The following is a 16269-nucleotide window of genomic DNA, read 5'->3' as shown; positions in this document are numbered from 1 at the left end:
GGCGATAACCGCGACTTAACGAGGAAGGGCATTCCAGTCTTTAGATTCTAGGCAGGAAAACGAGGGTGAAAAGGCATTTGTGTGCTAGCATGGTTGTAAACTATATGAAGGGGGTCATACGTGTACTGTGATCGGCGTGATAGAGGCACAATGTATAGTGTGCGATTAAGCGGCGAATAAAAGGACCTGTGAAACGGGGACAGGGTGGCGATGTTGCGGCAGCATGGTATATGAGGATAGCAGTGGTAAGGCATATATTTTTTTTTTTCAGGTATGATAAGTACGTCTACGTCGTAAGAGTATATGAGAATTGAACGTACCCAGAGGCACGATATATCGTAGCGTCTCAAGGGCTTTGACGAGATAAGCTCGGTGCGGGTCTGAGATGGAGGATGCCTATTCGAGTTTCGTTCTTATACAGTGATTTATACGTTATCAGTGCCGCACGTTTTGGAGCGAAGCAACGGTATACCCTTTAAATAAGCCTAATGCTTTGTTATCTAATGAGAGGACATAGTAAAATGCGTGTTCCAGTTAGGTCGTTAGACAAGGTGGCACCTAAATATCTATAAGATTTTACTATCTCCACAGAGACACGTCCCCAATCTTTTTTAAGAAAATCGAAACGGCTGGATTCTAGCATGGCCGCTTTCAGATAGAGTAGCAGATCAGTACTGAAGTGTACTATTGAAGCAGTATTGAAAGAGTGGACTCCGACAGTAGCATGCTATAGCGCATGCGATTAGCATGCTGCTCCGGATGACAAGAGTGATGCATGAAATGACCCACTCACGCATGCTGCGCACGTGTGGTTAACAAAATAGAAGTCCCGTTTGCTACCCTGTACGGGGATGAAGGGGAAAATTGATCAAAAGAGGAAGCAAAAGGACCATTATTAGAGGTCACTCACTGTTACAGCCTGTCTAGCACACCAATGTACGACAGGAAGCGAACTATAGCGCTCTATAGCTGTCGTCAGTTCGCGAAGCACATGTTACGTGATTACGTCAGTAAGGGGCAACGCTGAATAATCTATTGCGAGAACAATGTTCAAATCATTAATAATCTCTTGCGAGAACAATGTCGAATCATTATAAATTATCTATTTTTACCCGGGACTTCTAGATTATCTTCATTAATTTTCCGAAAAAGAAATTATTTCCGTGGACTTGACCGATTCGTCAAATTACGAGCAGCGCCTCTCGTCTTGTCGTCCCTGGCGTGGTATAGACTCCCGTAAACACAAGAACAGAGGCGCTCGATCGAAGGCGCGAAGTGGCCGATTTACTGGGTGAGCGAAATTCTTTGTTGCAACGCGAAACAACTGGTAAGACCTCTCGCAAACGCTTGCACTCTTGTCGTCCCTGGCGTGGTATAGACTCCCGCAAACGCAAGGCTGCGAGTGTCGAACTCAGGGGCTCCAGGACCGGGTGGGAAGGGAACGGGGCTTGGACCCCCGCAAGTAACATTGCTAAAATTCTTGTGCAGTACAAAAATTTTTAGCGCCCTTGTAAGCTATTCATGTGAGGCCACTTGTTTAGTGCTTTTGGCGTCCCTGGCGTGGTATAGACTCCCGCAAACGCAAGAGCTGTAGCGAGTGTCGAGCTTCAAACAAAGAGACAAACAGGCACACTTTCTATTCCTGAAGGCGCGTGTTTATCGCAACATATCGCAACCGTGGCACATTATCCCGCAGACACAGATGCTTTAAACACGTGGTAACATTCGGTGACCGCCTTCTTTATTACCTTTAGTTCAAGAACGCATGCACGTGAGCACACCTCTATGAGTGGGGGGGGGGGGGGGGCGAGTGATAGAAGACGGACGTGGGTCAAGATTCCAAAAGTAGTGTTACTTGTGCGAAACTCGCGACAGCAAGTTCAGATTAACCATATTAAATACGCTGTACCTTGCCTTGTATAAAAGTTGTCTTTCTCACCTTTCTCTTGCTTAAACGGAAATGATTTAGCACGTTGCACCTGAGTGAGCGCGCTTAGCGCACTCAAAGAAAAGCGTAGCTTGCTACCTCAACCCCGAACCGCTAAGTTATGATGGGTGCCGAGAAAACGCTCTTTTGTTGCTGCAGCTGAGCAGTGACCGGACTGTTCCTCTCCATTTCTTTCTCTCTCTCGTTTATTTATTCTTCTCCTGCTTGACAACCTTTTGTACTATACCATGTCTTCCTTGGTTAACCAGCCGGGTAAACAATTCGTGCATGTTGTAGACCGTGTAATACAGCTGTATCTATCTTGCCGTTTGTAGATGGGGGATATGTATGCCCCCTTGCGTAACGCTATTGTGAACAGCGCCCGTGGCGGCGTTAACTTTGATGTTGCCGGTAAACCAGTGTGACACCTTACACGCGAGTGATCTTTCCTACATGTTTACCCGAATATTCATGCCGTATTTGTCTGACAAAGGCCCGCTATAACGTGTGCGCACGAAGTCCTTATTGTACAACACTCCTGTCCAAAAAAGAAAACGTTTTGTTTGCGGTGCTTCAGGTCACTCCATTCGTGAGACGCTTTAAACAGAGCGGGGTTCCGCCCACCACACCCTTGCAATGTCTTATTTATTTGTCTCCGTGGTGAGCATTAAACGAGCGTATGTACTTTTTGTTGTGTCCTTTATTTGTCTCTGAGCGTACATTTGCTTCCGGATTATTTGTCACTGCGTGAGCAAATCTATGGCACCCCCGCCCCCAATTTTTCTTGTCGTAAATTTAAAAAGAAATGCTTCTTGTGTCTTTACAATGGAAAATGGAGGAGCTGCTGAAGTGGTGGGGTGGTGCGCTGCAACAGTCGTGCTATGCGCAACTACTATATATTGTGTATGTACTTGTACCGACAATGAGTGGCCGTTCGGTTACACATACAAATATAAGCTCCGAGTCTGAATGCCGTATACGTTGCATATTGATATCAGCAGTTGCGCGTTCTGAGAGACACATCCCATAGCAGTTAGGTGAACGCTGGAAATGCGAAGCTTGATTATATATATATATATATATATATATATATATATATATATATATATATATATATATATATATATATATATATATATATATATATATATATATATATATATATATATATATAACATGTACGAGTACAAGGTGTGGTGAGGAACGCAGAAAATAAAATTGCTTACCTAAAAGGACACCAAATAAAAAAAAAAAAAACGATGTGAGCTGTATTTGTAAATCACCTTTCTACAATACCAAATGAGCCACTCTTACCATTATAAGAAGGTTTGGCAAGCCAGAGAGGGCCTGAAAACAAGCGAAAGACGCTAGGCGGGTGGCGACGTCGCTTTAATTTACCACACCAAGCTCACCGGGACGTCTTGGATCTTGACGGCGTCTGCGCGGCGCCTGGTTAGTATTTCGAGGGTAACTGCATTCCAAAGGAGTGAAAGACAGAAAGTTTGGCAAGTCTCAAGAACGTTTACCGAGTTACAGCGACTCAAATGTGAAAGAAATGCTTTAAAATTTATGACGTCACACCCACATACCGGCGTCGTTGTATCGGCTCGAATTTCAGAGAACGGACCTTTGATCTTCATTCTCCCTTCTAATAGTCTATACCTATTGCCGCGGAATTAACGAAGGTGCAGTTTTGAAAGAAAACTGTGTCAATTTACAGTGATTAGGGTTCGTCTGTCGTGTCTTTTGTGTCCCTCTAAGCCAGCTTGACTGACCCCACCGCAACATTAAGATAAGGCCACTGTGGTCTTATCAATGTAGCTGCTCGTGGAAACCCGCATAAGCTGCACCATTTTCCTTTACCTTTATCATTCGCCACGACATTTGCAAAAAAAGAAAGAAAGAAAGAAAGAAAGAAAGAAAGAAAGAAAGAAAGAAAGAAACCCGTGCTAGGTAGCCACCTTAATGCTTCTCGCGTGAAGCCACGTTGAAAGGCATCGCTTCACCAGCGGAAAGCGCTCTGGCAATCGACGGGTGTCGCCCTCTGGTGGGCCACCTTTCCGGCCTTGACGACCCACTTGACGAGGCGGTCGTGGCAGCCGAAGCGGTACACCAGGTGCTCCCAGGAGGGCGCCTCCACCACCACCATGTCGGCGCACTTTCCCAGCTCGAGGGAGCCGTGCGTCGAGGAGCGGCCCAGCGAGGCGGCACCGTTTATGGTGGCCGCCACCAGCGATTCTTCGAGGCTCATTCCGCACACCACGCACGCCAGGTACATCACCATGGGCTACGTCACGAGCCAAGGGCGCAATGCAAAGACACGTAAGTATACCAGTTTTTTTCATTGTTGCAGCAACCTTCTTTTTACAAGATTCGCGTTTTAAATAGAAATTCCGCTTCCAGCAGTCACCAGAATTTAATTTTCTTTCTCAAATGTATCAAATTTCATTAAAATCGGTCCAAGGGTTACCTCAGAAAAGCGTTTCTGCGTTTCACATGTACTTGAATAGATCGCGTCGGAGTTTGGCCCGAGCTAAAGCTTCCTCTTAATTGTACACACACGCCAGCGCTTTTTTCTCTGCATTGCAAGCATGTTGGAGAGCGTCTACCTGGCTAAGTTAACAGCGCTTGTAGATGAGGGCAAGGTCCAACATCGGCGAGAACTTTGTAGTCGGAGCCATAAGCCGGCAAAGTCTAAACTGAAGCTCAAAGCCACCGATGAGTTTTACTCTAACTGAGCATGAGTGCGTCGGAGCGGGTGTGAGACTGAGCCTGTGTGAGCCCAATTAGGTCGCATTTCAGTTTGAATGAGTCGAAACTGAGTCCAATCTTGAGCACTACCCAGGGAATCGTAGCTCGTGTGAGTTTGAGTTTAAGTAAACGTGAATCCGTGAATCACATGTTACTCCATGCAATGCAAAGGGGTCACAGGAAGATGTATATATAGACTTGGTCAACAGCGGCCGGATGAATGGAAGCTTCAGTCCGGAAGCAACGTTTCGACAAGAGGACTATATTCTTTGTCACGACAACAGATATCGGTTATCTGTGTAGAATAGCAACAAAAAGTCGAAAGTTCAGCCGTATAGAGGGCCGGTACATCAGCGTTCCCTGGACACGGAGAGGGCTGTAGCAAAAACGCTGCTTTGCTTTTTCCTGGCACTTTTACACCCGTCAAGCTTAACAAGCAGCCGCGCTTTTGTTATTATTTATTAAGCAACGCCAGTGCATGTTTTTTCTCTCCCGCGCTGTGCTTCGTCTTTCTCGAAGAATGGCCCGTTGGCTATACATGGGACAGAAAACACAATGGAAGGTCATGACGTCACTCGTTTGCGAGGCCATCGCAATGTATAGAGAGGGATTGACAGAAACGCCTTATTTTTGAACGACTGCAAGTCCGAGCCGTCGCTGTAAGAATTTAGCTGGCTTCCCGGCTGTGGTGCTGAGTTCACTTGACTCGACCGACTGACGTGTTTTGTATGTCGTGATCGCCTGCAAATGCGCTGTTACAAACTCCAGAGCCAACGGACGAAGGCTGTCAAGTGAAACTAATTTAGGCGGCCAAAAAAGAAACGTGAAAAAAAAAAACATTTAGGAATTTCAGACAGTAAACATAAAGAAGGTCGCTTCCAGCGTGACATTTATTATTCGTAACCTTATATTACGTCATTCTTTCCGCAGCCTCGAACAAACTGTTATCGTGGACGCTAGAAAATTTGCGTGGTCTACAACCACATTACGTGATTGCGTCAGACAAATTATGAAAGACAATGTATACTGTTTGTTTTCCGAACCCCTTTTAAGGTTTGCAAAGAGAGCATTATGGACGTCGCAATAATGCCTTTAGAAGTAAACCCACGCTGAGCAGTACAGATATATGACATGCTCTCATGCCTCGATGGAAAGATGTATAGGTGAGACGTTATTGTAGTTCTCGGCACATTGGTACTTTATATATGGCGCCTCGGACCAAGATCAAAGCATTAGATCATTGGACCAAACTTCCTAATAAAACACAGCATTGTTCTAAGGAGCTTTATCTCGCCGTCCGCGAACACCTGTCATTTTTCTTTCATGCGTCGTTTCAAGGGAAGTTCGTACCATGCGGTACCGTGCGTGCAATTTCAGAGGGAAAATTCTATAGCGTTGTTTACGAGAGAAGACATAAAGAGGACCTGCTCTTTTGGAGAGGCGACACTCAACAGCGCGGTGGCTTTAAGCTGGGCTATAGTTGGCTTGTGCTCAACATGGCAAACTGCGCAGACAACGGGACTAGTGACCGAACGGAACAAATGCGCTATCAAGTGAATTTTATTCGGAGCCGTAGAGTATAAGGCAGAATGGCACAGGAGCACAACGCCATGTATAAGTTGCTTGGCCGGCCGCGAACCGCTTGACACTATTCTGGACACTGTCAAATTCCTCCGTGCTGTCCCATTCCGCCGGCTTAGCATTTTGGGCCAATCATAGAGGCCGTATAGAAATCTCTGCGAGCCAATCCGAGCTGACAAAATGGCGAATTGGAATATATGGCGGAATTTTACAGTGTCAATTAAGAATAGGCACACCCGGGAACGTCCCCCGAGCTCAGAGTGTACGCCTGTTCTCTGGTATATCGCTTGTATCTCGAGCACTCACCATGGCCAGGCAATAGGCGTTCGGGTTGAAGTCTGAGCCCAGGGAGACGGCCACGCCGGCCTCGATGAGTCGGCGCACGGGCGGCGGCTCGAGCCGCAGCAGAAACGCCGTGGTGGGCAGCACCACTGCCACGCTGCCCGCCTTCTCCATGGCCTCGATGCCGGCCTCGGACACGCACTCCAGGTGCGACATCGCCTCGGCGCCCAGAGACGCCCCCATCTGCCGGAAGCGCCGCGAGATACATTCTGTTGACACAGATGCATTGCTCAGACCGTATACGCACATGCCCAGGCAGCCCAGGTCACGGAAGGTGCATGTGTATAAGTGCGTCCCAGCCAGAAGTCTACGGAGAAAGACTTATTCTTTACTCCACTCGAGCGAGATTACGGGGACGGGAGCAGACACGCGGAGGGATTATAGAGCACGTGCGCGCGTCCCGTATATACGAGAAGAGATTTTCGGGGTATGTACATGGAACGGGAGTCGAAAGGATGGGTCCCAGCACCTGGGAGAAACTGTGAAGTACTCGAATTGTCCCGCCACCGAATCTGCGGTAGATGCTCGTAATCTGCTGCGGCTGTGTCCAGGGACAAAATTCGCAAGAGAGAAAGTGCTTAGAGGTGCCGGGCACGAACTGACCGGCCCACAGATCACGAACAATTAATGACGGGCAATAAGTTCCACAAGCCACTTATGTAGCTTTTTTTAAAAAAGGCCTGCACGTATTCATTCAGTATAATTTTTAAATGGTAGCCCTGCGCTCAAAAGAAAGCAAAGGAAAAAGTTCGACGCTAATTTGCCAATAATAAAAGAAGTCCAGACAGTGGAATATGGGACGGTCCGTCATCTTTTAACGATGGCCAAATAATCTGCGCATTATTGTGATTCTTTATATCTTCTTGCCGTATACTTGTCCGTTGTGACAAGTTTCCTGAGCAACAACACAAACCCTTTATCTCACGAATTGTCAGTCGGTACAAAACGCATACGTATCATGTACCGCTTGGAGGCAGATAAGGGAATCGCATGCAGCCTAAACAAGAAGTAGACGCCGTGTGCGTGCAGCAGGGCCTTAAACCCGAGTAGGTGCATTCTGGTGAGACATAAACGGAGACAGTGTGCGCGTTTGTGCAGTATAAAGTGTGGTTCGATAAAAAGTAAAGTAAAAGAAGTACCTACGTTTCATAAAGAGTTTGTACATTGTAAGCAGGGCGGAAGAAATCTAAGTGGTGTGGTCTAAGTGGTGTGGCACGAACTCACGTAAAGGTTGTCTGAATATATTTCCGCTGGAGCTCGTATAGACGGGAGCGCAAACTTACTTTCCTCATCTTTGCACATCGCAACTTCATGATTTGACAATCTTTATTGGATTCACGGCGAAATGAGGTCTAAGCGTTCGGTATGTTCACTATAGCCGCATGTGCACGAATGCGACAGTATAGCGCATCGCATTTCGTAGTGCGTCACGGAAATCCTTTGCAACAGCATTTATATGTGGCCCATCCTTCTTCGTCTGACCCACGTCGGAACCTCTTTTCGACGAGTACGTTATGAGTCAATTAAGGATATTAAGGAGTCAATTATGTTATGTCAATTTGTCGTTATGAGTCAATTAAGGAGAGCACACGCCACAGCCGTCTCACCTTTCTTCTCTCCCGCGATCCGATACGTCAGCGTTTACATGCACCGCGTGAGTTGACTCGATCTAGCATTTCCGGGCGCATTAATGCGATTCGCTTTTCTTAGCGCATTACCGCATATACATGGGCGCGGTGCTCTATATAGAAATGCAGTGCGACGTGCCACTTGACGCGGCTGTTGTTCGACCGTGTACTTATTTCAAAGCTTCAAACGAGTTGAGCACGTGTTTTAAGGCTCGCCTATGCATTCGGAGTTCCCACCTCGACTCCGCCGATCCAGTTGAGCTCCTCGGCATGGAAGTTGAGCCTGAGGCCCGCTTCGCGACCGGCCTGCAGAATCTTGCGCGAGCTGTGGACGTCGAAGACGCCCTTTTCGCAGAAGACGTCGATGTTCTCGACGGTCAGCGTGCCCTCCTGGATGCGCCTCTTTATCTCCGGCAGCTGATTCGTCACGATGTCCTCGGTGGCCTCCTCAGCGCTCTTTCCCCTGCGACGACACAGTGCGCTGCTCCCTGAGTACACACACACGAGAAAATGTTGGTGCGTATAGAGGGACGATTGTGTTTAAAGCCAGCTATAATTCTTTTGCCACCGCTCGATGTTTGACTTACTTCGAGGATACGTGAAAGCCACTTCAAAACTATATATACTTTTTTTATAACATTACGCAAGCGTACAACATCATATATACGCGGTATGGCAGACGGGACGTGAACATGACTGACTGACATTATACGGCAGGTACTTGTGCAGTCTGACAAAGTGTCGTTCAGCAATGTAGCAAACGTGTGTAATTGAATTTCTGAACTCGTAAAATAGCCAAAGCCTCTTCTAAGGAATTCCAAGGCTGGCACCGCTTCAGCCTCACCCTTCACCATAACCAAAGTTTTTCACTTTTCACCACTATCATCTGCACTATAGCATTCCAGGCGTTTGACTACAGGGTTGGGGACTTGTGGTGTGGAAAAAAGTGCTCTTTTCTGGAGTCCGAAAAGGAAGCACGGCTCGGCTATATAGGCTACCCGCACCAGGGGTGCTATTCTGAACACGCTTTGTCTTGGAGGAAGGAAAGAATTTGGAGAGACCATTGGCGCGACACGATTGAAGCCAAATGTATTGGCCCAACACGTGATCGCCACGTCAGAGCGTGCGGTAGGTTTTAGTGCTCCCGCTCTGCAGCCACAGCTACAGCAGGGCAGCCGAACAAGTCCGCAGCGATTAAAGAATACTGGGAATCAATCATGCCCGTTCTCAGAGGTCACGTATTGAGCCGCTACCCCGAGGGAAAACGCGAAGGGAATTACTTCACGGAGAGTTCGCTTGCCAAGGCTGCATGGCTGCGTGACGCAAAGCTCCCTCCTATAGCTCAGTTATTTCCTTCTTCCATGCTGTCCTCCACGTTGTTCTATTCACCGTTTTGTCAGACGCCATTGGCTGACAGAGCAGTTACACCGCCTTTGATTGCACGACTCAAACGGAATTCGACAACATGGCATAAATTCACAGAGAAATTGCATTCCAAATCTCATTAGGATCTTCGTCATTGCTCGTATACCCATCGAAATGTTGCAATGCCGCCATCTTGGACTGTGAAGGCTGCCGTTTTCAAATAGTAACAACCGAATTCACGGTAGTACACAGACGTTTTCTGGGCATAAAGATGGTCGTGCGGGTAGGTTCGGTGCTCCGCGATCATGTCGAGTGCATTGTGCACAAACGGTTGATGAATTGTTTCTGTAACATCCCTATATAGATGGCCGCGCCCACGAGTCAAAAACAAGCTCTCTATGTGACGCTGTGCGCGTTGACGTATACGCCAAGCGTCGTTTAATCTACCGCTAGAAACTTGCTCCCTCTTAAACGCACTTGCATGAACGCACGTAAAGACTCGCGTGTGGACATGCCGCAAACATTTATGCGCATGCGCCGTGCACGGCGCTGTCTCACTTCGGAACGGCGTGCGCGCCGCAGTAGGTGCTGGATATCTCTATCGGCGTCCTCAGGCGAGCCTTCTCGATCGTGTCTAGCATCTTGAGCTCGGTGTGCAGGTCGAGCCCGTAGCCGGACTTGGCCTCGACCAATGTGGTGCCGGCCCGCAGCATGGCGTCCAGCCGCTCCACCAGGCCCTCCAGAAGATACTCCTCGCTGGCCTTGCGCGTGTGCTCCACCGTGAAGTGGATGCCACCTCCCTTTTCGTGGATCTCCAGGTACGTCGCGCCGGCCAACTGCGAAGGCCCGTGCAACCAGTTGAATGCGTTCAACCACATACCTGTTCCAGAAGCACCGCTTCAAAACTGACGGCATGGGGGGCCTACATCCGTGAGCCACATTTAGATGAAGGGCATGTCACCCATCGCCTACGCTAGAGAAAATATTCCGGATTACACGGGATGTGGGAATCGGTGGACGCGGATCCTATCGACGACTTACATCACACTCTCCATATCCGAGACGCTTGTTGATCCTGAGGGGCAGGTATACAACAAGTACGAGTGTATGTATGCTGATAAGTAGGAAACGTAACGCGCTGTTCAACGCGTCTACGCTGTACGCGAAAAAAATATCAAATGCACCTGCCAATCTCGACGTTGTTAAATATCGTTTATCATTGCACTGAGCTATACAAACACTTGTGGCGCATAAACCGTATAGCCACTATAGGCACGTGCTTCATCTCCAAACTCCTAACGTCACACATGTTCCTCATGCTTTGCGTCTCCGCGTCTCAGCTTTGTGAGACACCCCCCGCTACGCGTACTCGGCCACATGCCGACGCCTGGAGACACCAACGGCCAGACACCTGGAGGAAGCAAAGAAGTTAGATGCACATGATACAACTGTAACGCGTTATCGGGATAGGCCTGTATACATATTTGACTGCACTGCCTCCAGGATCGTCCCGTGTTAAATACCACATTTAAAACACTTGCGAGGACGCACATCGTGCACTGATGCAACGATCGACCCATCAGATTGCCACGTTTGATTGCACAGTCCTTGGGATCGGCCCACTTTACACGACGGGACATTCGACGACACGCCAAACTCCGGGACGTATGCAAAGAAAAGCTGGCTTTAAATAAAAATTTGCTTGAAATTGCACGTCTTAGCTTGACGGCAGTAGCCTATGGCACTCACCTTCATCGCGAATTCGTGTACACGGTCCCCTGCCCATACGGGATGTGTGTGCGAGTCAACGAGCCCTGCATAAGATATGTGAGAAACGCTTCACTAGACAGAATTTCTGAGCAATTAAGTTTTTCAGTAATCTCGAAACGAGTCGCTACATCAACCTGAGCTGCGTTTTAGTCGCACACAGCCCAAACTCACCGGGAAGAACGCAGCAGCCGGTGGCATCGATAACTTCTTCAAACTGGCTTTGTTCGAAGTTCTCGGCGATGACGCTGCTTTCGTCTATCGCAGCTATCCTCCCAAACCTGCAATGTTGCTTTCATGCATTGGTATCGAACCCAGACGAAACAAACTAAGAACGGGAGTGTAAAAATAAACTTCAAGAAAAGAGCAAGAAAAAATGTAGTGGTTATCCTTTTTTCCCCCAGGAATACATGCTGTATACGTCATAAGCAATGTAAACGTGGGCATACTAAAGTAAGTAGAGTCTAAAGAGAAGAAGAAAAGGCGTCCTGAAAACTGACATACATCGAAGGGTCCTTAAATGTTAGCTGTCATCATCATAATTACTTTTAGAGTTAAGTTTTGCAACATGCCCTGGTAACTCCTCTTGCGAGAGCAAGAGCTGTCGTATATGACACCTTTCTGAAATGCTATGATGGGAGCCCATTCACCATGCTTCGGCATGAGCCAAGTGAACGTGCGTGTACTCCATCGTAAGAGTCAACGTATGTACAGTATATGCACCATTGCGGAGTTCTAAAACTCTCGAAAATGGCATTGAATACTGCATAAACATGCAGCTACTTCCGCAGCAGCAGATGCGGAACGTTGTGGGATCCCACAACCTTCGCACGAAGGTTGTGGGATCGTTCCCCACCTGCGGCAAGTTATTTTTTCATCTACTTTCACTTACATTAACTTATCGTTTCTTTATTTCATTTATTAGGCACAAGTAATTTCCCTTATGTTGTCCTTGGTGTCAGTTTTTGTTGGCTTGTCATGATATTACTAATAAAGATCGGGCCCCTCGGTTAACCCCCTTTCTTCTCATTTAAGAGGAAAATATAGGTACGTCGTGTAATTTAAGCTGCGAAGATAAAGCTAAAGCGGAATCAAAGACCTGGACGCACTAAAGCGTTGTAGTGTATAGTGCACCAAAATGAGTTGTTACCCTTTTAGCAGTTATTTCCGGACTGCTCACCGAAAAAATATAGTAAAGAATTTTTTTCTTCGTTGAGTATTTGAAGCACATATATACAATAATCATTCTTCAAGTGCGACGAGATATTATGTGATAAGTGTTCGAGGAATGATCATCAAGATGTATTTTCTTTTTTCGGTCACCCTTAGTGCAAAAATACTTCCCAACAAATACGACATGCACTAAAAGTCTGTGCTTGCGAGAGAGAGAGATCCGAGAAGAGAGCGAGAAAAAAAAAAAAGAATGTTTCAAAGTTTTACTCACTGGTTCACCACTATGCTGAAAGTAACATCGTCTCCTTGCAGGACGGCCAGTCGCCGCATAGAATCGCCTTTCACAATTTTCTGTCCATTGTCCACAACTTGGACAACTTGCCTAGCGTTTTTCAGCAGCAGCCGGTACTTGTCAGCCATCGCTTTGTCTGCGCTAACATCGACTGAGCTCGCGCCGTTTCCGATAAGCAAGTTTTATAGCGGCGAGGAATTTATACCCAGGCTCGACCTCTGAGGAACCTGGCTGAGCCAGCTTGTAGCCGCCTAAAGATGCAAAGCTAAAGAAGCAGCAAGCGCTTATCTACCAACCTTTCTTACAGCGATAACAATTCATTTAAAAGAAATGAACCCGCAGGGGCATTGCGTTTCGATTTCGAATGAGCGCCATGCTTCCAGCCTACCTCATGGTTTCTTTCTTCCTTTTTTTTTAAGGGACGGGTGAGTGGTGGGGGATAAATTTGCCGAATATTTTCTCGCTATTATGACGGCCTGGAAAGCACAAACCGTATGACTGCCACTCGTTTTTGAGTTTGCACGCGACAATCGCTCATTCAGACGGTGCAAATTTAACTCAATAGAACGTATTTATATTTTCCTGTGCTTATACGAGCTCTTGCAAGCATATTCCGTTTGTATAATATGGAGACCGCGTGGCATCGCAGTTTGACCAGAGCATTGCCTCCAAGACCATGGCGAACAAACTGCACATTACCATGCAAAGGTTTTGCATGTGCTGCAGCGGATAGCGCTTAATTAATATAAATAAATATAGAATACTTGCATATCGCTTCTGGGACGCTTCTACTATAGCGAGCAATACATGACGTCCTCAATGCGGTGTCGTACGTACATTTATTTTCCACTTTTGATAATCTCAATTGGAGATCGGGGATGAGAGCCATCGCTTGGCGTGGTGTGACCGAAAACGTTGACATGTAATAGACCAGGCCTCTGCTTTAGGTGAAATGTAATTAAATTTAGTTTTACCTTAAGTTTAATAAACTGCGCTTGTTAGTTCAGAAGCCTTTTTATTTCTTGTAGGGCGTCTTGCAGGTGCATCCTTGCCGGCTCGTAGCAGTGCGAGTATCCCAGCCGTCCCAAGCGGTCAGCATGCGTGCGAGGCTCCCGTTGCGAGCGGCCGTAGGGCGGCGCCACTGCGCCATTCCCGTCAACCGGCTCCGATCGAGAAGCAAGCGGGAAGTTGTGGGGGCGCCTTCTACGAGCTGCAATTTCTCCCTTCATTACGCAACTCATCTCACTTGTCGGATATTTGTTTACTGCTACAGCACAACATGGTAGCATAGAGTATATAGTTTGTACCAACTGTACCATGGCTAGGGCAGCAAGATAACGCAATTAAGAACCGCGCTCCCTAAATGACAGTGCGTGCGATCTCACTCAGATCTAAGAGCACGGGTGCTCCTTGCGTAGCCAGTGGGTGGCACACCAGGTACGTGCACGCCCCCCCCCCCCCCTCCTACAAGCCTAAATTTATGTGTAAGTAAGCTGCCTGCGCCCAGCTCTCTCTCTCTCTTCTCCCCCCCCCCCCCCATCCTCTACGTCCCCGGTCAAGTGCGTGCCCCCCCCCCCTTCCCCTTTCCGAAATAAAGAAAGTCTGTCTACGCCACTGCTGGGTACGGTAGGTGTACGGAACTGACCATACTTAGCATGGAGAAATCTATGTACACAAGAGGAACACGAAAACAGCTGTTCGCGCAATCTTGCTTTCACGAGACCACAGAGCTGCTCTAATTATATATTCGCAGTGACGGCTCCAGTCCGCTTACGGAACGTTATAATCAGTGGTTTGATATGCCACTCGTTCAACATAATTTTATGATGATGAGCTAACACAAAACTGCCGTCCCTTAGAATGCGCTTAAGAGGAAGCTTTAGCTCGGGTGCTCCTGTATAATAATAATAATAATAATAATAATAATAATAATAATAATAATAATAATAATAATAATAATAATAATAATAATAATAATACGATGATGATGATGATGCCTTTATTCATGAAAACAAGTGGTACAAAGTGCCAAGGCATTAGGAAAAAAGTTGCTACAAAAGATCAACTTGACTGGTCCTAAAGAAGGTCCAAAAGGCAGCAGACAGCTAGGAGCGAGAAAAAAAAGAAAACGAAAAAAAAGGAAAGAGGAAGAACGAGAAGAGAGAAAGGAAAGACAGAGTAAGCGCATATAGCACATAGATCTCATTTAAACAAATTTGCTTCGCACGTCAAACAGCTCGGGAAAAAGAAACAATAGGGATATATAGATACACACAACTCTTTAAAAAAAAGATTAGGTATATGGTCGAACCCGATTCTTGGGGCAATAGAAATTATACATGTAAATACATGTAAAAGGAGAATTAGTTTTTCTCGTCAACCACTGCACCAAATTTGACGAGGTTTGCTGCATTTAAAAGAAAAACTTAAAATCTAGTGACTGTTGTTTCAAATGTTCGACTTAGGCCATCGATGTTTTATTAAAAACTGGCAAAAATCGCAAATTTTCAGAAAACGATACTATTAAGTTTACAACTATGTAACTCAACAATGAAAAATGAAATCAGATTTGTGTGAATTGCATCTAAGAGTACATCTAAAGCGGACAAAATTGATGTTACACATGAATCTTTAAAAAAATTAGTAATATGGAAATACAGCTTTTGCAGAACCCTCCTACACAACGTCACAAATTCACGTAAGATATAGATTGAGATATAGAATCTGTCCGCTTTCAATGGTCTAGTGGATGCCGTTTACAGAACCGCGATATCTGTTCTTGACGAAGAGTTTTATGCGAAGCATATTACTAGAGCTCAACCCAGCTCCTCAGGCGCGGCGGTGTCGCCTTCAATACCACGTGACACCGTGACGTCACGACAGAGGAGAAACGGGGCTCCAACTCGCGCCGTCGCTCGCGGCGTCGCGGCGGTATATAAGCAGCTGTGCTTGGCTCTGCTAGACACTCACGAGGTGAGACGCCTCCTGGAGACAGAGCTGCTCGTTGGAATGAGAAGCGAAGGTTGCGGCGTGCTACAGAGACTGATGAAGAGCGGGAAGAACGTCTGGCCAAGCAACGTGCTCAGTATGCGGCTCGGCGACAGTTACTTACCAAGTTTAGCCACCAATATGCTTCGCATCTGACTAGGCTTAACCAAGCTAAGCCTCAGCCAATTGTTAATTTGTAGACTTCGTGCTTCTATTTGTTTTTCCAAACTTTCCATGCTTTGAAAATATTTTAACAAAATTCAGGCTCTAAATCGAAATTTCGCTTCCGACAGTCACTATAGCATTTTACTTTCTCTCTCAAATGCAACAAATTTCATTAAAATCGCTCCAGGGGTTATCTCAGAAAAGCGTTTTTGCGTTTTACATGTATTTGAATAGGCCGCGTCGGACTTGAACCCGGGCTAAGGCTTCCTCTTAAATTGCCGCTATTTGCT

The 16269-nt window shown here is 46.6% G+C and overlaps 1 protein-coding gene and 1 long non-coding RNA gene across 3 annotated transcripts; one reads left to right on the top strand and one right to left on the bottom strand.

Annotated features, from left to right (window-relative positions):
• Positions 1-3123: 3123 nt before the first annotated feature.
• On the bottom strand, positions 3124-13202 carry LOC135904295 (probable imidazolonepropionase). Of its 2 annotated transcripts, XM_065435041.1 has the most exons (8): positions 12806-13202; positions 11536-11642; positions 11344-11408; positions 10153-10430; positions 8467-8692; positions 6566-6784; positions 3889-4214; positions 3124-3398 (listed from the first exon to the last, which is right to left on the bottom strand). In XM_065435041.1, exons 1-7 carry the CDS (start codon positions 12952-12954, stop codon positions 3930-3932), a joined length of 1329 nt encoding a protein of 442 aa, XP_065291113.1. In that variant the 5' UTR covers positions 12955-13202; the 3' UTR covers positions 3124-3398; positions 3889-3929. The 2 variants fall into 2 exon arrangements, with proteins under 2 accessions (XP_065291113.1, XP_065291023.1); XM_065434951.1 differs by having other exon boundaries at positions 3124-4214.
• LOC135904397 (uncharacterized) lies at positions 4111-14746 on the top strand. Its single transcript, XR_010565106.2, has 3 exons — positions 4111-4249; positions 10254-10412; positions 13855-14746. It is a non-coding gene; the product is annotated as an uncharacterized lncRNA (long non-coding RNA).
• The last annotated feature ends 1523 nt before the right edge of the window (positions 14747-16269 follow it).

The sequence above is a fragment of the Dermacentor albipictus genome, chromosome 1 (assembly GCF_038994185.2).
Source record: "Dermacentor albipictus isolate Rhodes 1998 colony chromosome 1, USDA_Dalb.pri_finalv2, whole genome shotgun sequence".
In the NCBI taxonomy this organism is placed as follows: Eukaryota; Metazoa; Arthropoda; class Arachnida; order Ixodida; family Ixodidae; genus Dermacentor; species Dermacentor albipictus.
The sequence above is the reverse complement of the archived record's forward strand: the minus strand, read 5'-3'. Positions and strand labels throughout refer to the sequence as shown.